Here is a 25,299-nt window from a genome sequence, read left to right on the forward strand (position 1 = left end):
CCATTACTGCTTACACACACACACACACACATTACCACTCCCAGGTTTACCACAGCTCCTCTTCTTTCATCTGACAATTAGTCACACTGGAGGTAGAGAGGTAGAGAGAGAATAGTGAGAAGGGAGAGAGAGTATGTGAGAGAAATAGAGGGAGAGAGAAAGTGTTTCGCTTAAAGACAAATAATTGTTTCTTTGTTCTGTTCCTTCCTTTTAATGGGTAATGGCTCAGAGAAAGACATCATCACACATTGATCTTTGAAGATTCCAGATACATTTTTGCCAGTAAAACAGACATATTAATTTGTGCTAAAAGAGAGAGATACATTTTGTCTAATAAGGTTAATTCCTGAAGTTTTGTTACCTTCCATTTTGTTATTTCCTCATTTTACAAACCCTTGGTTTTGTAACCTCCTAATTTTGCAAACCCTTGGTTTTGTAACCTCCTCATTTTACAAACCCTTGGTTTTGTAACCTCCTCATTTTACAAACCCTTGGTTTTGTAACCTCCTAATTTTGCAAAGCCTTGGTTTTGTAACCTCCTAATTTTGCAAACCCTTGGTTTTGTAACCTCCTCATTTTACAAACCCTTGGTTTTGTAACCTCCTCATTTTACAAACCCTTGGTTTTGTAACCTCCTAATTTTGCAAACCCTTGGTTTTGTAACCTCCTAATTTTGCAAACCCTTGGTTTTGTAACCTCCTCATTTTACAAACCCTTGGTTTTGTAACCTCCTCATTTTACAAACCCTTGGTTTTGTAACCTCCTAATTTTGCAAACCCTTGGTTTTGTAACCTCCTCATTTTACAAACCCTTGGTTTTGTAACCTCATTTTGTAAACCCTTGGTTTTGTAACCTCCTCGTTTTACAAACCCTTGGTTTTGTAACCTCCATTTTGCAAACCCTTGGTTTTGTAACCTCATTTTACAAACCCTTGGTTTTGTAACCTCATTTTACAAACCCTTGGTTTTGTTACCTCCATTTTGCAAACCCTTGGTTTTGTAACCTCCTCGTTTTACAAACCCTTGGTTTTGTAACCTCCTCGTTTTACAAACCCTTGGTTTTGTAACCTCCATTTTGCAAACCCTTGGTTTTGTAACCTCCTCGTTTTACAAACCCTTGGTTTTGTAACCTCATTTTACAAACCCTTGGTTTTGTAATCTCCTCATTTTGTAAACCCTTGGTTTTGTAACCTCCATTTTGCAAACCCTTGGTTTTGTAACCTCCATTTTGCAAACCCTTGGTTTTGTAACCTCCATTTTGCAAACCCTTGGTTTTGTAACCTCCTCATTTTGTAAACCCTTGGTTTTGTAACCTCCTCATTTTACAAACCCTTGGTTTTGTAACCTCCTCATTTTACAAACCCTTGGTTTTGTAACCTCCTAATTCTGCAAACCCTTGGTTTTGTAACCTCCTAATTTTGCAAACCCTTGGTTTTGTAACCTCCTCATTTTACAAACCCTTGGTTTTGTAACCTCCATTTTGCAAACCCTTGGTTTTGTAACCTCATTTTACAAACCCTTGGTTTTGTAACCTCATTTTACAAACCCTTGGTTTTGTTACCTCCATTTTGCAAATCCTTGGTTTTGTAACCTCCTCGTTTTACAAACCCTTGGTTTTGTAACCTCCTCGTTTTACAAACCCTTGGTTTTGTAACCTCCATTTTGCAAACCCTTGGTTTTGTAACCTCCTCGTTTTACAAACCCTTGGTTTTGTAACCTCATTTTACAAACCCTTGGTTTTGTAATCTCCTCATTTTGTAAACCCTTGGTTTTGTAACCTCCATTTTGCAAACCCTTGGTTTTGTAACCTCCACGTTTTACAAACCCTTGGTTTTGTAATCTCCATTTTGCAAACCCTTGGTTTTGTAACCTCATTTTACAAACCCTTGGTTTTGTAACCTCATTTTACAAACCCTTGGTTTTGTAACCTCCATTTTGCAAACCCTTGGTTTTGTAACCTCCTCGTTTTACAAACCCTTGGTTTTGTAACCTCCTCGTTTTACAAACCCTTGGTTTTGTAACCTCCATTTTGCAAACCCTTGGTTTTGTAACCTCCTCGTTTTACAAACCCTTGGTTTTGTAACCTCATTTTACAAACCCTTGGTTTTGTAACCTCCTCATTTTGTAAAACCTTGATTTTGTAACCTCCATTTTGCAAACCCTTGGTTTTGTAACCTCCATTTAGCAAACCCTTGGTTTTGTAACCTCCATTTTGCAAACCCTTGGTTTTGTAACCTCCTCATTTTGTAAACCCTTGGTTTTGTAACCTCCATTTTTCAAACCCTTGGTTTTGTAACCTCCATTTTGCAAACCCTTGGTTTTGTAACCTCCTCATTTTGTAAACCCTTGGTTTTGTAACCTCCTCATTTTACAAACCCTTGGTTTTGTAACCTCCTCATTTTACAAACCCTTGGTTTTGTAACCTCCTAATTTTGCAAACCCTTGGTTTTGTAACCTCCTAATTTTGCAAACCCTTGGTTTTGTAACCTCCTCATTTTACAAACCCTTGGTTTTGTAACCTCCTCATTTTACAAACCCTTGGTTTTGTAACCTCCTAATTTTGCAAACCCTTGGTTTTGTAACCTCCTCATTTTACAAACCCTTGGTTTTGTAACCTCCATTTTGCAAACCCTTGGTTTTGTAACCTCCACGTTTTAAAAACCCTTGGTTTTGTAATCTCCATTTTGCAAACCCTTGGTTTTGTAACCTCATTTTACAAACCCTTGGTTTTGTAACCTCATTTTACAAACCCTTGGTTTTGTAACCTCCATTTTGCAAACCCTTGGTTTTGTAACCTCCTCGTTTTACAAACCCTTGGTTTTGTAACCTCCTCGTTTTACAAACCCTTGGTTTTGTAACCTCCATTTTGCAAACCCTTGGTTTTGTAACCTCCTCGTTTTACAAACCCTTGGTTTTGAAACCTCATTTTACAAACCCTTGGTTTTGTAACCTCCTCATTTTGTAAAACCTTGGTTTTGTAACCTCCATTTTGCAAACCCTTGGTTTTGTAACCTCCATTTTGCAAACCCTTGGTTTTGTAACCTCCATTTTGCAAACCCTTGGTTTTGTAACCTCCTCATTTTGTAAACCCTTGGTTTTGTAACCTCCATTTTTCAAACCCTTGGTTTTGTAACCTCCATTTTGCAAACCCTTGGTTTTGTAACCTCCTCATTTTGTAAACCCTTGGTTTTGTAACCTCCTCATTTTACAAACCCTTGGTTTTGTAACCTCCTCATTTTACAAACCCTTGGTTTTGTAACCTCCATTTTGCAAACCCTTGGTTTTGTAACCTCCTCGTTTTACAAACCCTTGGTTTTGAAACCTCATTTTACAAACCCTTGGTTTTGTAACCTCCTCATTTTGTAAAACCTTGGTTTTGTAACCTCCATTTTGCAAACCCTTGGTTTTGTAACCTCCATTTTGCAAACCCTTGGTTTTGTAACCTCCATTTTGCAAACCCTTGGTTTTGTAACCTCCTCATTTTGTAAACCCTTGGTTTTGTAACCTCCATTTTTCAAACCCTTGGTTTTGTAACCTCCATTTTGCAAACCCTTGGTTTTGTAACCTCCTCATTTTGTAAACCCTTGGTTTTGTAACCTCCTCATTTTACAAACCCTTGGTTTTGTAACCTCCTCATTTTACAAACCCTTGGTTTTGTAACCTCCTAATTTTGCAAACCCTTGGTTTTGTAACCTCCTAATTTTGCAAACCCTTGGTTTTGTAACCTCCTCATTTTACAAACCCTTGGTTTTGTAACCTCCTCATTTTACAAACCCTTGGTTTTGTAACCTCCTAATTTTGCAAACCCTTGGTTTTGTAACCTCCTCATTTTACAAACCCTTGGTTTTGTAACCTCATTTTACAAACCCTTGGTTTTGTAACCTCCTAATTTTGCAAACCCTTGGTTTTGTAACCTCCTAATTTTGCAAACCCTTGGTTTTGTAACCTCCTCATTTTACAAACCCTTGGTTTTGTAACCTCCTCATTTTACAAACCCTTGGTTTTGTAACCTCCTAATTTTGCAAACCCTTGGTTTTGTAACCTCCTCATTTTACAAACCCTTGGTTTTGTAACCTCATTTTACAAACCCTTGGTTTTGTAACCTCCATTTTGCAAACCCTTGGTTTTGTAACCTCCTCGTTTTACAAACCCTTGGTTTTGTAACCTCCTCGTTTTACAAACCCTTGGTTTTGTAACCTCCATTTTGCAAACCCTTGGTTTTGTAACCTCCTCGTTTTACAAACCCTTGGATTTGTAACCTCATTTTACAAACCCTTGGTTTTGTAACCTCCTCATTTTGTAAACCCTTGGTTTTGTAACCTCCATTTTGCAAACCCTTGGTTTTGTAACCTCCTCATTTTGTAAACCCTTGGTTTTGTAACCTCCATTTTGCAAACCCTTGGTTTTGTAACCTCCATTTTGCAAACCCTTGGTTTTGTAACCTCATTTTGTAAACCCTTGGTTTTGTAACCTCCTCATTTTACAAACCCTTGGTTTTGTAACCTCATTTTACAAACCCTTGGTTTTGTAACCTCCTCGTTTTACAAACCCTTGGTTTTGTAACCTCCTCGTTTTACAAACCCTTGGTTTTGTAACCTCCTCGTTTTACAAACCCTTGGTTTTGTAACCTCCTCATTTTACAAACCCTTGGTTTTGTAACCTCCTCGTTTTACAAACCCTTGGTTTTGTAACCTCATTTTACAAACCCTTGGTTTTGTAACCTCCTCATTTTACAAACCCTTGGTTTTGTAACCTCCTCATTTTACAAACCCTTGGTTTTGTAACCTCCTCATTTTACAAACCCTTGGTTTTGTAACCTCCTCGTTTTACAAACCCTTGGTTTTGTAACCTCCTCGTTTTACAAACCCTTGGTTTTGTAACCTCCTCATTTTACAAACCCTTGGTTTTGTAACCTCCATTTTGCAAACCCTTGTTTTTGTAACCTCCTCATTTTGTAAACCCTTGGTTTTGTAACCTCCTCGTTTTACAAACCCTTGGTTTTGTAACCTCCTCATTTTGTAAACCCTTGGTTTTGTAACCTCATTTTACAAACCCTTGGTTTTGTAACCTCCTCATTTTGTAAACCCTTGGTTTTGTAACCTCCATTTTGCAAACCCTTGGTTTTGTAACCTCCATTTTGCAAACCCTTGGTTTTTTAACCTCCATTTTGCAAACCCTTGGTTTTGTAACCTCCTCATTTTGTAAACCCTTGGTTTTGTAACCTCCATTTTGCAAACCCTTGGTTTTGTAACCTCCATTTTGCAAACCCTTGGTTTTTTAACCTCCATTTTGCAAACCCTTGGTTTTGTAACCTCATTTTGTAAACCCTTGGTTTTGTAACCTCCATTTTGCAAACCCTTGGTTTTGTAACCTCCATTTTGCTAACCCTTGGTTTTGTAACCTCCTCGTTTTACAAACCCTTGGTTTTGTAACCTCATTTTACAAACCCTTGGTTTTGTAACCTCCTAATTTTACAAACCCTTGGTTTTGTAACCTCCTCGTTTTACAAACCCTTGGTTTTGTAACCTCCTCGTTTTACAAACCCTTGGTTTTGTAACCTCCTCATTTTACAAACCCTTGGTTTTGTAACCTCCTCATTTTACAAACCCTTGGTTTTGTAACCTCCTCATTTTACAAACCCTTGGTTTTGTAACCTCCTCGTTTTACAAACCCTTGGTTTTGTAACCTCCTCATTTTACAAACCCTTGGTTTTGTAACCTCCTCATTTTACAAACCCTTGGTTTTGTAACCTCCTCATTTTACAAACCCTTGGTTTTATAACCTCCTCGTTTTACAAACCCTTGGTTTTTTAACCTCCTCGTGGGATGAATCCTTAAGCTCTTACAGCAGTGTTTTCCACTACTTTGTGGGTCTATTTAGAATCTAAAGCTATTGTTAACTGCTTTGTATATTGAAGCAATAAGGCCAGAGAGGGTGTGGTATATGGCCAATATACCACGGCTAAGGGCTGTTCTTAGGCACAACACAACGCAGCCATTAATCACAAACTCTGGAGGAGCCATTGCTATTATAAACTGGTTACCAACCTATTTAGAGCAGTAAAAATACATGCTTTGTCATACCCGTGATATACAGGTTTGCAACACAATAAACTTCTGTTTTGATAATATTTTGAATCTAGTTCAATATGTTCAAAGCAGTTATAGATAATGCTGTGTGCTGTACTATTTATTTTCTGATATGTTAAATTGCTATAAGGTGGACTGTCTGCGCGTATGTTTGTATTACAGGAGAGGCGTCTCCACATGTACGTGGTTTATTGTCAGAATAAACCCAAGTCGGAACACATTGTCTCTGAGTACATCGAGACCTACTTCCAGGTTAGTATCTCTTAGCAAACATACAGCTAAGTCCACCATACATCACTGTTATCTTACTGAAACGCTCGTTCCAAAAATACAATTCAGTTTTTATTAGACTCCTTTTGCTGGAATGTTATTTCCTTTTGTGGTAATGGCAGGTTTGGTTTTAGTCACGTAGTATGTCACGTGGGAATAATGCTATGCTTTGTAGATGTGGTCATGTGAAGGTAATAACATGTCATATTGATGGGTGGTTGTGGTAGTGAAGGTAATAACATGTCATATTGATGGGTGGTTGTGGTCATGTGAAGGTAATAACATGTCATATTGATGGGTGGTTGTGGTAGTGAAGGTAATAACATGTCATATTGATGGGTGGTTGTGGTCATGTGAAGGTAATAACATGTCATATTGATGGGTGGTTGTGGTCATGTGAAGGTAATAACATGTCATATTGATGGGTGGTTGTGGTAGTGAAGGTAATAACATGTCATATTGATGGGTGGTTGTGGTCATGTGAAGGTAATAACATGTCATATTGATGGGTGGTTGTGGTAGTGAAGGTAATAACATGTCATATTGATGGGTGGTTGTGGTAGTGAAGGTAATAACATGTCATATTGATGGGTGGTTGTGGTCATGTGAAGGTAATAACATGTCATATTGATGGGTGGTTGTGGTCATGTGAAGGTAATAACATGTCATATTGATGGGTGGTTGTGGTAGTGAAGGTAATAACATGTCATATTGATGGGTGGTTGTGGTCATGTGAAGGTAATAACATGTCATATTGATGGGTGGTTGTGGTAGTGAAGGTAATAACATGTCATATTGATGGGTGGTTGTGGTCATGTGAAGGTAATAACATGTCATATTGATGGGTGGTTGTGGTCATGTGAAGGTAATAACATGTCATATTGATGGGTGGTTGTGGTAGTGAAGGTAATAACATGTCATATTGATGGGTGGTTGTGGTCATGTGAAGGTAATAACATGTCATATTGATGGGTGGTTGTGGTCATGTGAAAGTAATAACATGTCATATTGATGGGTGGTTGTGGTAGTGAAGGTAATAACATGTCATATTGATGGGTGGTTGTGGTCATGTGAAGGTAATAACATGTCATATTGATGGGTGGTTGTGGTAGTGAAGGTAATAACATGTCATATTGATGGGTGGTTGTGGTCATGTGAAGGTAATAACATGTCATATTGATGTCTGGTTGTGGTAGTGAAGGTAATAACATGTCATATTGATGGGTGGTTGTGGTAGTGAAGGTAATAACATGTCATATTGATGGGTGGTTGTGGTAGTGAAGGCAGGTCAAATTAATAATACATGCTTGAGGTCATGTCTGTGTGTGTGTCCCGATGCCATATCATACACTATGTAATCATGCCATATTGGATCTTGTAGGAATGCAATGTTGTGGTTGGTCGTATTAATGACATTTTGAGGTGTATCATATTGATATACACTGAATTAACAAAACATTAATATTGAGTTGCACCATCCCCCCAACACCCCCATCAACCCTTTTGTGTGTTGGACCTATCAGGAGCTGAGACAACATCTGGGTCACAGACTACAACTCAACGACCTGCTGATCAAACCAGTCCAGAGGATCATGAAGTACCAGCTGCTGCTTAAGGTGACACACACGTACAGTATACGCACACACGCAGGCACGCGCACGCACGCATGTAGACACACACACACAAACGGACAGATATACAGTACATGCACGCACAGACACAGACACACACACAATGACACACACACAATGACACACACACACACACAGACACACAGACACACAGACACACAGACACACAGACACAGACACACAGACACACAAACACACAATTACAGCGAGTCATTTTTTCTTGTACATTTTTATTTTGACCTCTTCTGTAAGTAAATACTGGCCCGTAACAGGAGTATATGAAGATAGTTGCTCAACGAAACCCCATATTTGGTGCGTAACAAAAGTATTTTGACATTATAACACTTGCAGAGCTGTGTAATGGGAGTTTGAATTGTAACTTCCTGGGTGTTAGAGAGGAGACACGTCATACTCATCGTCCACATCTCTAAAGCACGGATACTGGGGCAATGAACATCGTCATACAACTATCACCTAGTGCCAAGCTTGTACTCTCTCTGGTATTCAAATGAATCTGAGAAACTGAGAAAGCATCTTCCAGATGTCCTCACCTTACATTACATTGACTGGAACTCTCCTGACTCCATGCTGCGTTTATGTGAACAGGACTTCCTCAAGTATTACACCAAAGCTGGGATGGACACAGAAGAACTGGAGGTGGGTGTTCTAATGCAGATCATGCTGTTATTACACAGTTTCTACCATGCATCTACATCTACTAGTTCTCTAGGAACAGGCAACTACTAGAGCATGTGAGGCAATGTTTTATTTTGTTCTCTCTAGTCAAACAACCTGTATTCAAGATTTGCTAGTTTTAAGGATCCCTCTCTCTCTCTCTCTCTCTCTCTCTCTCTCTCTCTCTCTCGCTCTCTTTCTCTCTCTCTCTCTCTCTCTCTCTCTCTCTCTCTCTCTCTCTCTCTCTCTCTCTCTCTCGCTCTCTCTCTCTCTCTCTCTCTCACACACACACACACACAACCACACACATACACACAACCACACACATACACATACACAGAAAGCGGTAGAGGTGATGTGCTTTGTGCCCAAACGCTGCAATGACATGATGAACGTGGGACGCCTGCAGGGCTTTGAGGTAAGGAGGTATTGGAATTTAGGGCTCAGTTTAATCTGTATCGTGGAACTTCAATGTTCCTGCGTTAGCCAAGACTGCCGACACGTTAAACGTTGCGTATGTCAGCTCAATTGGAAATGATCTTAACATTTCTATAGCGATGAACTTCCGCGGCACAAATTGAATCAAGCCCTAGGTCTCTCTTTAAAATAGTTCTCACAATTGATGTACTGCACTGTAAGCCAGTGTTTCCCAAAACCTCTTCTGAAGTAACTCCAGGCCCAGCCAGTCAATTTATTTGATGTATTCCAGAACTAGAACTGTTGATTCAACTAATGAGGGGTTTGGTGATTAGGTGATCATTTGAATCAGGTCTGCTAGTTCTGGAAAACATCAAGTCACTGGCCGGGGGCTCAAGCAGAGGTCCGCTGCAAGCCATACAGTAAACCTCTGTCCTCTATTCATCCTGTGTCTCTTCTCTCCATCTCTCCCTCCATCCTTCCTTTGTCCCCAGGGTAAGATCACTGCGCAGGGGAAGCTGCTCCAGCAGGACACCTTCACAGTGATGGAACAGGACAGCAGCTTTCTGTCCCGAGCCAAGGAGAGGCGGGTCTTCCTGTTTGAACAGCTGGTCATCTTCAGCGAGCCAATCGACAGGAAGAAAGGGTTCTCACTTCCTGGTTACACCTTCAAGAGCAGCATCAAGGTGGGTCTCTTCTCTTCTTCTAATTCTTCTTCTATTCTCTTATTTAACTTCAGATTAGTTTGAATGCAGAAACTTCAATTAAAGTTAGAAACAAAACAATAAAATGTGACTGTAATTAGCTACACTGGCATAACCAGTCAGTGTAATCAAACATAATGTTTGTCCAAATCTAACGTTGTGTACCAATTACATAACCACCAGCAGTCCGAGACACATGGACAGGGTTGTGAGTGTTCTTGGAAGTCTCTGAAGCATCTGTGTCTGGTCTTTGTTCAGTGTTGGTGAGGTATTTAATGACTTGCTCTCCTCCACCAGATGGAGGTCAGATGTGGTCTTTTCCAGGTGGATGGAACATTACAGGAATGTTCAGATAGATATGCATCACGTAGATACAAATACAAATATGATTGGAATAAGTAATCGTGTCAACTCTATTAATCCCATCAGTAACGTTCCCAGGTTTTCCAGAAATTCTGGTTTGAGGATTCACGGATTCCTTCCTTATTCCAGAAAATCTTCCATCCAGGATTTCTGGAAAACCTGGGAATTGTGGTTAAGTAACCAGCATTGTGCCACTCTACTGCATACACCTGCGGTGTGTTCCAGGTGAGCTGTCTGGGTGTGGAGGCTCCAGTGGAGGGGGAGGTGGACCGCCTGGTGCTGACGTCACGGGGAACTGATGGGAGCGTGGTACGCTATGTGCTGCAGGCCGCCTCCCCAGAGGTCTGCAGGGCCTGGGTCCATGATGTGGGACAGATCCTGGAGACCCAGAGGAACTTCCTCAATGGTGGGATGGAAAAACACAACAGCTTTACTTTCAGGATTCATATCTAGACTGCCAACATGCTCAATGGTAGGGCTGCAGACCCAGATAGACTAAACCAAACAGTAAACAACCACGTACAAGTTACTCATGTCTGGCCCTTCGGCTTAAGCTCAACTTCCTCAAATGGTTCGATTGGAGACAAACTGATGGCAAAACAAACATTTACCAGTCACACGTCTGATGTTTAGACCTTTCAGCTTTCTTGCCACTGTTTTACAAGTCACAAGTCTCAAGTCTTAGCCCTCAAGTCCCAAGTCAAGACCGACAAGTCTCAAGTCAAGTTCCAAGTCCTAAACTTTGAGTTTTGAGTCCTAAACAAGTCATAATGTGCTCTTCGCCAAATGTAATAGTATTTCATATTTTTAACAAGAGTAAAAGTTAGTACATTACATTTACGCAAGTCATGAATGCTTTTACAAATATATATGTTCATTACTTTCCATTTTTTTTCAAAAAAATACATGGGTAGCCATGAGAAAGACCCGCCCCTCCCATTCCGATCGAGGATTGTGGTGCAATCGGGTGATGTTGGCTTGTACAGAATCGCCCAACCTTACACTCACACACACCCTCTCTGTGTGTGGTTACAATAGGCTAATGTATGTCAATGGTTTTAGGAACAGCAGTAACATCAGGCAGGATTTAGGTTACCAACTGCCTAGCCAGTTCTAGCTCAATCTTGGGTGCAATGATCACGTTCCCGCACTGACTGACTTGATTTAACGTTACGTTAGCCTACATGCTACACTAGCAAAGTTATATATAGCTGTCGGCTATATTAGCCACAATGTACCGTTCTTTGTGCAGCTTCAAATGTCAAACAAAGTTGGAAATTGTTGCGCCTCCGTCTGTAAAGTTCTCCCTGCATGTTTTGCAAGTTGCAATCCGTTTTTTGTTGATACAGCATCATCTTTATGTCTGAAATGTAGAATTTAGGGTGTCATCTTTCCAAGGGCTCCATCTGAATTCACCTGCTGACATTCCTCTGCACTGCCACGCGGAACTTTTTCTCAGCTAACACAATTTGATTGGCTGCTGTCCGATTCCAACTGTAATCCGTTAAATGAAGAGTTGATGCTCTGCACACTTTATTTAATAGCACATTATATTTGGGCTTGGGGAGGGTTGGAGAGGGTTGGAGAGGGTTGAGGAGGGTTGGAGAGGGTTGGAGAGGGTTGAGGAGGGTTGGAGAGGGTTGGAGAGGGTTGGAGAGGGTTGGGGAGGGTTGGAGAGGGTTGAGGAGGGTTGGAGAGGGTTGGAGAGGGTTGGAGAGGGTTGGAGAGGGTTGAGGAGGGTTGGAGAGGGTTGGAGAGGGTTGGGGAGGGTTGGGGAGGGTTGGAGAGGGTTGGAGAGGGTTGAGGAGGGTTGAGGAGGGTTGGAGAGGGTTGAGGAGGGTTGGGGAGGGTATCAAGTCAGTTCGAGTCAAAAGGCTCAAATCCAAGTTAAGTCACGAGTCATCGGTATTAAAGTCAAAGTCGAGTTGCAAGTCACCATATTTGTGACTCGAGTCTGACTCGAGTCCAAGTCATGTGACTTGAGTCCACACCTCTGCTGAGCAGTAATGTTAGCCAAAAGCAGTTCAGTATCAAGTCGACTTACACACACCATAAAACTACAATTTCCAATGCTAATAATTTGAACATAGAAAAAACACTTTAAAAATAAAAAAGCTGCCTAATCTAAGTCCTCTCTCTCCGTCTTCTACCATTCATTCATCCAGCCCTCCAGTCTCCCATTGAGTACCAGCGGAGGGAGAGTAACAGCAAGTCCAACAGCCTGGGCCGGAGCATGAGAGCCCCCCTGTCTGCGGCCAGCGGCCCCCTGCGCCCCCACTCTTCAGCCTCCATCGACCGCCAGTGCCTGCCCTGCCTCCTGTCGTACAACACCTCCCTCCCCACCCTCTACCTGCCCAGCCAGGGGGGAACCTGCCCCCAGGGACCTGGCGAAACAAACACACCCCAGGAGGTAAGGTCACACATTCAAACTGTACACACAGACACACACCCCGGGAGGTAAGGGCACACACATTGCCAGTGGTAAGGGTTCCAGTCACACACACACACACACACACACACACACACACACACACACACACACACACACACACACACACACACACACACACACACACACACACACACACACACACACACACACACACACACACACACACACACACACACACACACACACATCAGTGACCTACAGCTGTCAGACACATTGCTTCTGTTTGACCAAAAACAAAGAGACCCTGCTGTCCCTGTTTAGCTCGCTGGACTGGAATGGGCTCTGGCCACATCCACACTACAGACTACATTACATAGACCACAACATCCACGCTCCAGACTATATTACATAGACCACAACATCCACACTACAGACTACATTACATAGACCACAACATCCACACTACAGACTACATTACATAGACCACAACATCCACACTACAGACTACATTACATAGACCACAACATCCACACTACAGACTACATTACATAGACCACATCATCCACGCTACAGACTACATTACATAGACCACAACATCCACACTACAGACTACATTACATAGACCACAACATCCACGCTCCAGACTACATTACATAGACCACAACATCCACACTACAGACTACATTACATAGACCACAACATCCACACTACAGACTACATTACATAGACCACAACATCCACACTACAGACTACATTACATAGACCACAACATCCACACTACAGACTACATTACATAGACCACAACATCCACGCTCCAGACTATATTACATAGACCACAACATCCACACTACAGACTACATTACATAGACCACAACATCCACACTACAGACTACATTACATAGACCACAACATCCACACTACAGACTACATTACATAGACCACAACATCCACACTACAGACTACATTACATAGACCACAACATCCACACTCCAGACTACATTACATAGACCACAACATCCACACTACAGACTACATTACATAGACCACAACATCCACACTACAGACTACATTACATAGACCACAACATCCACACTACAGACTACATTACATAGACCACATCATCCACGCTACAGACTACATTACATAGACCACAACATCCACACTACAGACTACATTACATAGACCACAACATCCACGCTCCAGACTACATTACATAGACCACAACATCCACACTACAGACTACATTACATAGACCACAACATCCACACTACAGACTACATTACATAGACCACAACATCCACACTACAGACTACATTACATAGACCACAACATCCACACTACAGACTACATTACATAGACCACATCATCCACGCTACAGACTACATTACATAGACCACAACATCCACACTACAGACTACATTACATAGACCACAACATCCACGCTCCAGACTACATTACATAGACCACAACATCCACACTACAGACTACATTACATAGACCACAACATCCACACTACAGACTACATTACATAGACCACAACATCCACACTACAGACTACATTACATAGACCACAACATCCACGCTCCAGACTATATTACATAGACCACAACATCCACACTACAGACTACATTACATAGACCACAACATCCACACTACAGACTACATTACATAGACCACAACATCCACACTCCAGACTATATTACATAGACCACAACATCCACGCTCCAGACTATATTACATAGACCACAACATCCACACTACAGACTACATTACATAGACCACAACATCCACACTACAGACTACATTACATAGACCACAACATCCACGCTCCAGACTATATTACATAGACCACAACATCCACGCTCCAGACTATATTACATAGACCACAACATCCACACTACAGACTACATTACATAGACCACAACATCCACACACCAGACTATATTACATAGACCACAACATCCACACTACATACTACATTACATAGACCACAACATCCACACTACAGACTATATTACATAGACCACAACATCCACACTACAGACTACATTACATAGACCACAACATCCACACTACAGACTAAATTACATAGACCACAACATCCACGCTCCAGACTACATTACATAGACCACAACATCCACACTACAGACTAAATTACATAGACCACAACATCCACGCTCCAGACTATATTACATAGACCACAACATTCACACTACAGACAACATTACATAGACCACAACATCCACACCACAGACTAAATTACATAGACCACAACATCCACACTACAGACTACATTACATAGACCACAACATCCACGCTCCAGACTATATTACATAGACCACAACATCCACACTACAGACTATATTACATAGACCACAACATCCACACTACAGACTATATTACATAGTCCACAACATCCACACTACAGACTTCATTACATAGACCACAACATCCACACTACAGACTACATTACATAGACCACAACATCCACACTACAGACTATATTACATAGACCACAACATCCACACGACAGACTACATTACATAGACCACAACATCCACACTACAGACTACATTACATAGACCACAACATCCACACTACAGACTACATTACATAGACCACAACATCCACACTACAGACTACATTACATAGACCACAACATCCACACTACAGACTACATTACATAGACCACAACATCCACACTCCAGACTATATTACATAGACCACAACATCCACACTACAGACTATATTACATAGACCACAACATCCACGCTACAGACTACATTACATAGACCACAACATCCACACTACAGACTATATTACATAGACCACAACATCCACACTACAGACTATATTACATAGACCACAACATCCACACTACAGACTACATTACATAGACCACAACATCCACGCTCCAGACTACATTACATAGACCACAACATCCACACTACAGACTACATTACATAGACCACAACATCCACACTACAGACTACATTACACAGACCACAACATCCACACTATAGACTACATTACATAGACCACAACATCCACACTACAGACAACATTACATAGACCACAACATCCACACTACAGACTACATTACATAGACCACAACATCCACACTACAGACTACATTACATAGACCACAACATCCACGCAACAGACTACATTACATAGACCACAACATCCACGCTACAGACTACATTACATAGACCACAACATCCACGCTCCAGACTACATTACATAGACCACAACATCCACACTACAGACTACATTACATAGACCACAACATCCACGCTCCAGACTATATTACATAGACCACAACATCCACACTACAGACTACATTACATAGACCACAACATCCACACTACAGATTACATAACATCCACACTACATGTCTAGATCGGGAATCCTTTAATTAATATCCTCATCTGAAAATCTGAAATAATCTGAGATCTCATGACAAACTTTTTTCATGTAACAATAAAGATGAACAATAATTTGTTTGCTCTCAGTTCTCAGTACCTGATGTTTAGTTGTGTTGTGTGTGGTTTTGTGTGTGTGTTTGCAGTCTCCTCTGGTCAGTAGGAACTCCCAGACAACAGTCTCTCAGTCTCACATCCAGCTAGCCTTCACTGAGCAGTCTGGCCTGTCTCACTACTCCAGGACCCAAACCCCCCTGCAGTGCCAAGCTGTGTCCAACGGGCTGTATAGCACACAGGTCTATGCACGTACACACACACACAAACATATGCAAGCACACAGATGCATGCGCACACACACATATGTGCACATGCACGGGCTAGGGTTTGCATAACCCGGTTACCGGGATTTACCGGACAAAATCACTCCCTTTTCTCATGATAAATAACTGCGAGAAACCAGTAAGTTATAAAACAATATTTGTATGACCAGCATGGCGTGAAACGGAACTAGCAAATTACAGTGGCTTGCGAATTAAAATTGGAATTAAAATATATTTTTTTGGGGGGGGGGGGTTTATCACTAGATTTACGCAACATGCCTACCACTTTGAAGATGCAAAATATTTTTATTTGTAAAACAAACAAGAAATAAGACAAAAAAACAGAAATCATAACTATTCACCCCCCCCCAAAAGCGAGTCAATACTTTGAAGAGCCACCTTTTGCAGCAGTTACAGCTGCAAGTCTCTTGGGGTATGTCTCTATAAGCTTGGCACATCTAGCCACTGAGATCTTTGCCCATTCTTCAAGGCAAAACTGCTCCAGCTCCTTCAAGTTGGATGGGTTCCGCAATATTTAAGTCATACCACAGCTTTTCAATTGGATTGATGTCTGGGCTTTGACCAGGCCATTCCAAGACATTTAAATGTTTCCCCTTAAACCACTCGAGTGTTGCTTTAGCAGTATGCTTAGGGTCATTGTCCTGCTGGAAGGTGAACCTCCGTCCCAGTCTCAAATCTCTGGAAGACTGAAACAGGTTTCCCTCAAGAATGTCCCTGTATTTAGAGCCATCCATCATTCCTTCAAATCTGACCAGTTTCCCAGTCCCTGCCGATGAAAAACATCCCCACAGCATGATGCTGCCCCCACCATGCTTCACTGTAGGGAGGGTGTTCTCGGGGTGATGAGAGGTGTTGGGTTTACGCCAGACATAGCGTTTTCATTGATGGCCAAAAAGCTACATTTTAGTCTCATCTGACCAGACTACCTTCTTCCATATGTTTGGGGAGTCTCCCACAAGCCTTTTGGCGAACCAAACTTATTTGCTTATTTTTTTCTTTAGCAATAGCTTTTTTCTGGCCACTCTTCCGTAAAGCCCAGCTTTGTGGAGTGTACGGCTTAAAGTGGTCCTATGGACAAATACTCCAATATCCACTGTGGAGCTTTGCAGCTCCTTCAGGGTTATCTTTGGTTTCTTTGTTGCCTCTCTGATTAATGCCCTCCTTGCCTAGTCTGTGAGTTTTGGTGGGCGGCCCTCTCTTGGCAGGTTTGTTGTGGAGCCATAATCTTTCCATTTTTTAATAATGGATTTAATAGTGCTCTGTGGGATGCTCAAAGTTTCAGATATTTTTTTATAACCCAACCCTGATCTCTACTTCTCCACAACTTTGTCCCTGACTTGTTTGGAGAACTCCTTGGTCTTCATGGTGTCGCTTGCTTTGTGGTGCCCCTTGCTTAGTGGTGTTGCAGACTCTGAGGCCTTTTAGAACAGGTGTGTATATATACTGAGATCAGGTGACAGATCATGCGACACTTAATTGATGTCCACCTGTGTGAAATCTAACTAATTATGTGACTTCTGAAGGTAATTGGTTACACTAGATCTTATTTAGGGCTTCATACAAAGGGGGTGAATACATACAGTGGGGCAAAAAAGTATTTAGTCAGCCACCAATTGTGCAAGTTCTCCCACTTAAAAAGATGAGAGAGGCCTGTAATTTTCATCATAGGTACACTTCAACTATGACAGACAAAATGAGGGAAAATAATCCAGAAAATCACATTGTAGGATTTTTAATGAATTTATTTGCAAATTATGGTGGAAAATAAGTATTTGGTCACCTACAAACAAGCAAGATTTCTGGCTCTCACAGACCTGTAACTTCTTCTTTAAGAGGCTCCTCTGTCCTCCACTCGTTACCTGTATTAATGGCACCTGTTTAAACTTGTTATCAGTATAAAAGACACCAGTCCACAACCTCAAACATTCACAAACTCCACTATGGCCAAGACCACAGAGCTGTCAAAGGACACCAGAAACAAAATTGTAGACCTGCACCAGGCTGGGAAGACTGAATCTGCAATAGGTAAGCAGCTTGGTTTGAAGAAATCAACTGTGGGAGCAATTATTAGGAAATGGAAGACATACAAGACCACTGATAATCTCCCTCGATCTGGGGCTCCACGTAAGATCTCACCCCGTGGGGTCAAAATGATCACAAGAACGGTGAGCAAAAATCCCAGAACCACACAGGGGGACCTAGTGAATTACCTGTAGAGAGCTGGGACCAAAGTAACAAAGCCTACCATCAGTAACACACTACGCCGCCAGGGACTCAAATCCTGCAGTGCCAGACGTGTCCCCCTGCTTAAGCCAGTACATGTCCAGGCCCGTCTGAAGTTTGCTAGAGATCATTTGGATGATCCAGAAGAAGATTGGGAGAATGTCATATGGTCAGATCAAACCAAAATAGAACTTTTTGGTAAAAACTCAACTTGTCGTGTTTGGAGGACAAAGGATGCTGAGTTGCATCCAAAGAACACCATACCTACTGTGAAGCATGGGGGTGGAAACATCATGCTTTGGTGCTGTTTTTCTGCAAAGGGACCAGGACGACTGATCCGTGTAAAGGAAAGAATGAATGGGGCCATGTATCGTGAGATTTTGAGTGAAAACCTCCTTCCATCAGCAAGGGCATTGAAGATGAAACATGGCTGGGTCTTTCAGCATGACAATGATCCCAAACACACCGCCCGGGCAACGAAGGAGTGGCTTCGTAAGAAGCATTTCAAGGTCCTGGAGTGGCCTAGCCAGTCTCCAGATCTCAACCCCATAGAAAATCTTTGGAGGGAATTGAAAGTCTGTGTTGCCCAGCAACTGCCCCAAAACATCACTGCTCTAGAGGAGATCTGCATGGAGGAATGGGCCAAAATACCAGCAACAGTGTGTGAAAACCTTGTGAAGACATACAGAAAACATTTGACCTCTGTCATTGCCAACAAAGGGTATATAACAAAGTATTGAGATAAACTTTTGTTATTGACCAAATACTTATTTTCCACCATAATTTGCAAATAATTCATTAAAAATTCATTAAAAATCCTACAATGTGATTTTCTGGATTTTTTTTTCTCATTTTGTCTGTCATAGTTGAAGTGTACCTATGATGAAAATTACAGGCCTCTCTCATATTTTTAAGTGGGAGACCTTGCACAATTGGTGGCTGACTAAATAATTTTTTGCCCCACTGTATGCCAGGTTACCTGGGAGAAAAGTGATTTATTCTCGGGATGGAACTTCTGTAAAATACCGGGAAACTATTCAACCCTAGCAAGGACGCATGCAAACATACAAGCAGCACGCACCACACACATAGCACGCACCACACACATAGCACGCACCACACACACAGCACGCACCACACACACAGCACGCACCACACACACAGCACGCACCACACACACAGCACGCACCACACACACAGCACGCACCACACACATAGCACGCACCACACACACAGCACGCACCACACACATAGCACGCACCACACACACAGCACGCACCACACACATAGCATGCACCACACACACAGCACGCACCACACACATAGCACGCACCACACACACAGCACGCATCACACACATAGCACGCACCACACACACAGCACGCACCACACACATAGCACGCACCACACACACAGCACGCACCACACACATTGCACGCACCACACACACAGCACGCACCACACACATAGCACGCACCACACACATAGCATGCATAGCACGCACCACACACATAGCACGCACCACACACATAGCACGCACCACACACATAGCACGCACCACACACATAGCACGCACCACACACACAGCACGCACCACACACATAGCACGCACCACACACATAGCATGCATAGCACGCACCACGCACCACACTCATAGCACGCACCACACACATAGCATGCATAGCATGCACCACACACATAGCACGCACCACACACATAGCACGCACCACACGCATAGCACACACCACACACATAGCATGCATAGCACGCACCACACACATAGCAGGCACCACACACACAGCACGCACCACACACACAGCACGCACCACACACACAGCACGCACCACACACACAGCACGCACCACACACATAGCACGCACCACACACATAGCATGCATAGCACGCACCACGCACCACACTCATAGCACGCACCACACACATAGCATGCATAGCATGCACCACACACATAGCACGCACCACACACATAGCACACACCACACGCATAGCACACACCACACACATAGCATGCATAGCACGCACCACACACATAGCAGGCACCACACACAGCACGCACCACACACACAGCACGCACCACACACACAGCACGCACCACACACACAGCACGCACCACACACATAGCACGCACCACACACACAGCACGCACCACACACATAGCACACACCACACACACAGCACGCACCACACACATAGCACGCACCACACACACAGCACGCACCACACACATAGCACACACCACACACACAGCACGCACCACACACATAGCACGCACCACACACACAGCACGCACCACACACATAGCACGCACCACACACATAGCATGCATAGCACGCACCACACACATAGCACGCACCACACACATAGCACGCACCACACACATAGCACGCACCACACACATAGCACGCACCACACACATAGCACTCACCACACACACAGCACGCACCACACACATAGCATGCACCACACACATAGCATGCACCACACACATAGCACGCACCACACACATTGCACACACCACACACATAGCACGCACCACACACATAGCACGCACCACACACATAGCATGCATGGCACGCACCACGCACCACACTCATAGCACGCACCACACACATAGCATGCATAGCATGCACCACACACATAGCACGCACCACACACATAGCACGCACCACACGCATAGCACGCACCACACACATAGCACGCACCACACACATAGCACGCACCACACACATAGCATGCATAGCACGCACCACACACACAGAAATAAACAAATGCAAGGATACAAAACTAGAGGCCGGTTACATTTCCTAGAACCTATTCCCCTGCTTTGTTATGGAAAGCATGCTGAAATGTAATTATATAATTTACACATCACTACATTTCAATCTGCTTTCTAGTTTTATTGTATGTCTTATAGGCATGATCTATCACCCATGTCAAGAACATTTAGAGAAATAATTAATAATGGTTCATATAATTATAATTATTATACGCTCATTTACGTTCATTAAAATTTGAAAGGGTTCAGTAAACGCGAATGATTTGTACAGGAATAGAGGAGGAATTTAAGTAGAAGGAATCTGCATCAAAATGAGAGGTAGGCTACTACTCCCCCTGTTGGCCAGAAACAGAAAACATAATTATTCTTCAGAATGAAAGAGCATTGGGAATATTGTAGAGGTGTTTTGTCTGAAACAATATGAAGAACCACAGATTGGAGGTGTGTTGCTGTACACTAATTGCTCTATTTAGCCACAACTCATCATCATCATCCTTCTCTCCTTTCAGACTGGGGAACAATAACGCTAGATAGGTATCCTGTTGTTGACCACTGTTGAGTGTCTCAGACCAACCATGAACCACACAACCCTCTGTCTTCACTAATACAGACCATCTCTGGTACTTAGTGAGTGGTGCCGACAGACTAACATTGGTTCTGACTAGCTGGTTTGCTGTTCTATGTATTTCCTCGGGGCTGCATGGGGCCTATGGGTACATAACAAACAGGAAAGAGGCTGACCCAGAGAAGCAAGTCCGAAAGTCAGAGATGCCTATCAATGGCCTAATTGTTCTCTCTCATGGTGGAATTTCCACATTGTGTTGTTGTGACTGATATTGTTAACAGAAGAAGAAAAACAACACAAATGGCTGTTGCTGATATGGTGACTCATTTGCTAAGCATCTTAGTTCTTTAACATTTCCCCTGAACAGATTTTCTGACATCTAGATTTCTACCACAATGGCTATAGTAAGGCATATGCATCTGTTCAAGAGAAAAACAACAACATTAACCTAGTACTAGTTATTTAGGTTACATTTCATTCAATCTATCAGCATTTCATGTAAAAAAGTATTTTAATCTGAGTTTCCTCCTCTCCCCCAGCAGAGAGCAGGAGAGGGCTGCCGTAGCAGAGCGCTGCCTGGTGAGGCTGGACCTCCTCCTGTATCCATCTCTGGTCCCTCGGCTGGACGGCGCTCCAGCAACCTGGCCCAGCTCAATGAAGATGACCTATGAACCGTGACCGATAGGAGGAAAACTGAGAGGTCATGGACCTCCACAGCTAGTGCAGAGAGAAGCAGGGGACCTCATCTAGGCCTAACGTCTGTTGATGCTATTGTAACTTTAGGGAACTTTTGAAGATGGATGGATGACTCTCTTTATGGAGCAAGGACTAGATGGAGGCTGCTTTTTCAGACTGTTACAGGATGGTTCACTGGCATCATGAGAAAAATATCCCAGGATTCTAATGGAATATACAGTATGGGCTGAAATGATAAACAGTCATTAGATCATTGATCATGTGATGCCAGGTTGAAGACGTGTAGCACCCAGACAGATGATGCGATGGCTGACTGTATGAAGAAAACTCTATGGACATCAGGTATTATGGGGACTGATGACTTTGCTTGTTTTATTGTTAGAGAATTTCTATACAGTATCTTCTGTACTGTCTATCTACAGGCCAGGGATTTCTTCACATGGAAATGCCATGGGGGGGTTACTGGAGAAGTGTGTACATACTGCATGTCGGTAAAATGCGTTTGTGCGTGTGTACAGGATAGGCGGTTGCTCTTCTTGTGCCAACATGCAGATTAAAGAACTCCACCCTGAAGAGAAAAGGAGTGTAGATCTGAACGACTCTTTCTCTCAGCTCTCTCACACTGCTGGATTCTTCTATCCCTCCTTTATAAAGACAACTATTTGTATTTTCAGGCCATTGTTGAAACATGTCATCATTCCTCCACTCGACGGGGCCTACAGTACACTATGTTGCTTTAGTAGACATTGAGGAGAGAGGGGATGCCAGCTAGATTAATACATTTGATCTGTACATATGTAGAAGTTTGGATTAATCTGTTATAGAAAATAGCTTTTCTGCTCCTGTCGCAGTGTTTCAAAAAAGACGAGAATGAGAGGACTCCCATGTTCTCTTTTTCAGTTTGACCGAAGCTGGCTCTTGTTTGATCTGAATATTCCACAATAGAAAGGGGCGAGGGAGCCCCCTGGAGGCACTCTGCAGGCGTGGCATCACTCAGTCTCAGTCTTTCCTCAGATTCAGATACAGATGGATTCCTAGGTAAGTTCTCAATCACATACACCTCACATCCTCTCTCCTCATCTCAATCTCAAACCCCATTGGTGGAAATGTTCAGAGGGCATGGACCTCTGGCTTTCTCATCCAATTAGTTGTGAGAAAGAGAAGAAGAGAGAGGACGGAAGGAGTGTGTAATTGAGGTCTTCCCCTTGTGTCCGTTGCCTAAATCCTTTCGCTAAACGTCAGAGAGAAAGGGGAGAATTATAAGAGATGAGGAGAGGATGGGAGGAGAGGAAGGAATCGAGCCAGGACTATGAAGATGTGGCCAGAGAAATGGCCATACCAATGCTTGGGGATAGAGACCAACTGATTTTTCAAATGTATATTTTCTTGACGTCCTCTAGGTACGTCCTAGGAGACATTAATGGGTTGTGTTGAAATATGAAATAAGATGTCACACAGTCGTCTGTCAGTTAAGTCCAATGTTGATGTGCCACAGCTTTCTGCTGTATTTAATCATCTGGCTTTTGCTAATGCACACTACTACACACCATACTGTTGGCTCGAGCTTACATCTATTCTTCTAGATAAAGGAGGACAGTTTAGAGACCGCTAACTACTTGGGTTATTGTGTCAGTTGACATTATGGATAAAAAGTTCTGCATCCTCTGTCCACATCAAAATAAGATGTGTGAAAAAACGGACGTTTTTGAGACGTCAAATACCTCAGTACGTATTGCCACTACAATATTATTACCAACTGTTGTGTTTAACACATCAAATACATGTAGTTGTGATGTTGTGCATTTCCACTCCCAACCTTTCCTCCTATTAATCAAAGCAAATTACTGTAAACAGAGACAATAAGAGAAGAGTCTGACATCTAGCATGTCCGCTTTTGGTTAATTCCTCTCTATGACCAGTAAGGCTTCCACATCCAGATAGTAGCCTAACAAGACGTCTGCACCAAAGATCAATGGCTTCGAGTTGCAATGGTACCTCTAGCTAAATCTATTTCAAATATCAGCACGGAGGAGAGCCCTACCGTGACTGTTTCAATTCAGAACACCATCTCATACAAACCCAGAGTACTCCATGACTACGGGGTGCCGTTTGTAAAGTTAAACAGTGAAGACTGTCATATTTCAATGGCAATTTTTGATCTAGCAGTTTGTGCATGTGACTTAAATATGAAGGAATACCAGTCCTGAAATGAATATAGACTAAAGAGCGGAGATATGGGTTATAAAGATGACATATTTGACGGAATAGAATCTGTTGTATTATATTAAATAAAGTGAACTTTTTAATTAAGAATTGCCTATTTTTATGTATTTTCTGAAGGTATGTCCCTCTAACATTGACATACTCCTGATATATTTCCATATATATTCAGATTATTAATACATGGGTATTACAACCGAATCTGTTCAAAATATTGAAGAGGAGTGGGACAACATTCCACATTCAACAGCCTGATCAACTCTATGTGATGGAGATGGGTCGCGCTACATCAGGCAAATGGTGGCCACACCAGATACTGACTGGTTTTCTGATCCACGTCCCTACTTTTTTTTAAGGTATCTGTGACTAACAGATGCATATCTGTATTCCCAGTCATGTTAAATCCATATTTTAGTGCCTAATTTATTTATTTTAATTGATTGATTTTAACTTGACTTTAACTCAGTAAAATCTTAGAAATTGTTGCATGTTGTG

At 42.4% G+C, this 25,299-nt stretch overlaps 1 protein-coding gene across 2 annotated transcripts in view; it reads left to right on the forward strand.

Annotated features, from left to right (window-relative positions):
- Positions 1-24,918, forward strand: part of LOC110532696 (rho guanine nucleotide exchange factor 25) — a 94,999-nt gene extending 70,081 nt beyond the window's left edge. The window contains exons 8-16 of one of the 2 annotated variants that reach the window (XM_036988725.1): positions 6,251-6,340; positions 7,882-7,974; positions 8,596-8,646; positions 9,005-9,082; positions 9,576-9,767; positions 10,374-10,554; positions 12,314-12,558; positions 16,112-16,261; positions 22,428-24,918. In XM_036988725.1, the coding sequence (XP_036844620.1) occupies positions 6,251-6,340; positions 7,882-7,974; positions 8,596-8,646; positions 9,005-9,082; positions 9,576-9,767; positions 10,374-10,554; positions 12,314-12,558; positions 16,112-16,261; positions 22,428-22,559 (1,212 nt within the window). In that variant the 3' untranslated portion in view covers positions 22,560-24,918. The remainder of the gene's footprint in view (positions 1-6,250; positions 6,341-7,881; positions 7,975-8,595; positions 8,647-9,004; positions 9,083-9,575; positions 9,768-10,373; positions 10,555-12,313; positions 12,559-16,111; positions 16,262-22,427) is intronic. The other variant, XM_036988726.1, reaches the window with a different exon arrangement.
- Positions 24,919-25,299: the final 381 nt, after the last annotated feature.

Source organism: Oncorhynchus mykiss, chromosome 9 (genome assembly GCF_013265735.2).
Source record: "Oncorhynchus mykiss isolate Arlee chromosome 9, USDA_OmykA_1.1, whole genome shotgun sequence".
NCBI classification, from domain to species: Eukaryota; Metazoa; Chordata; class Actinopteri; order Salmoniformes; family Salmonidae; genus Oncorhynchus; species Oncorhynchus mykiss.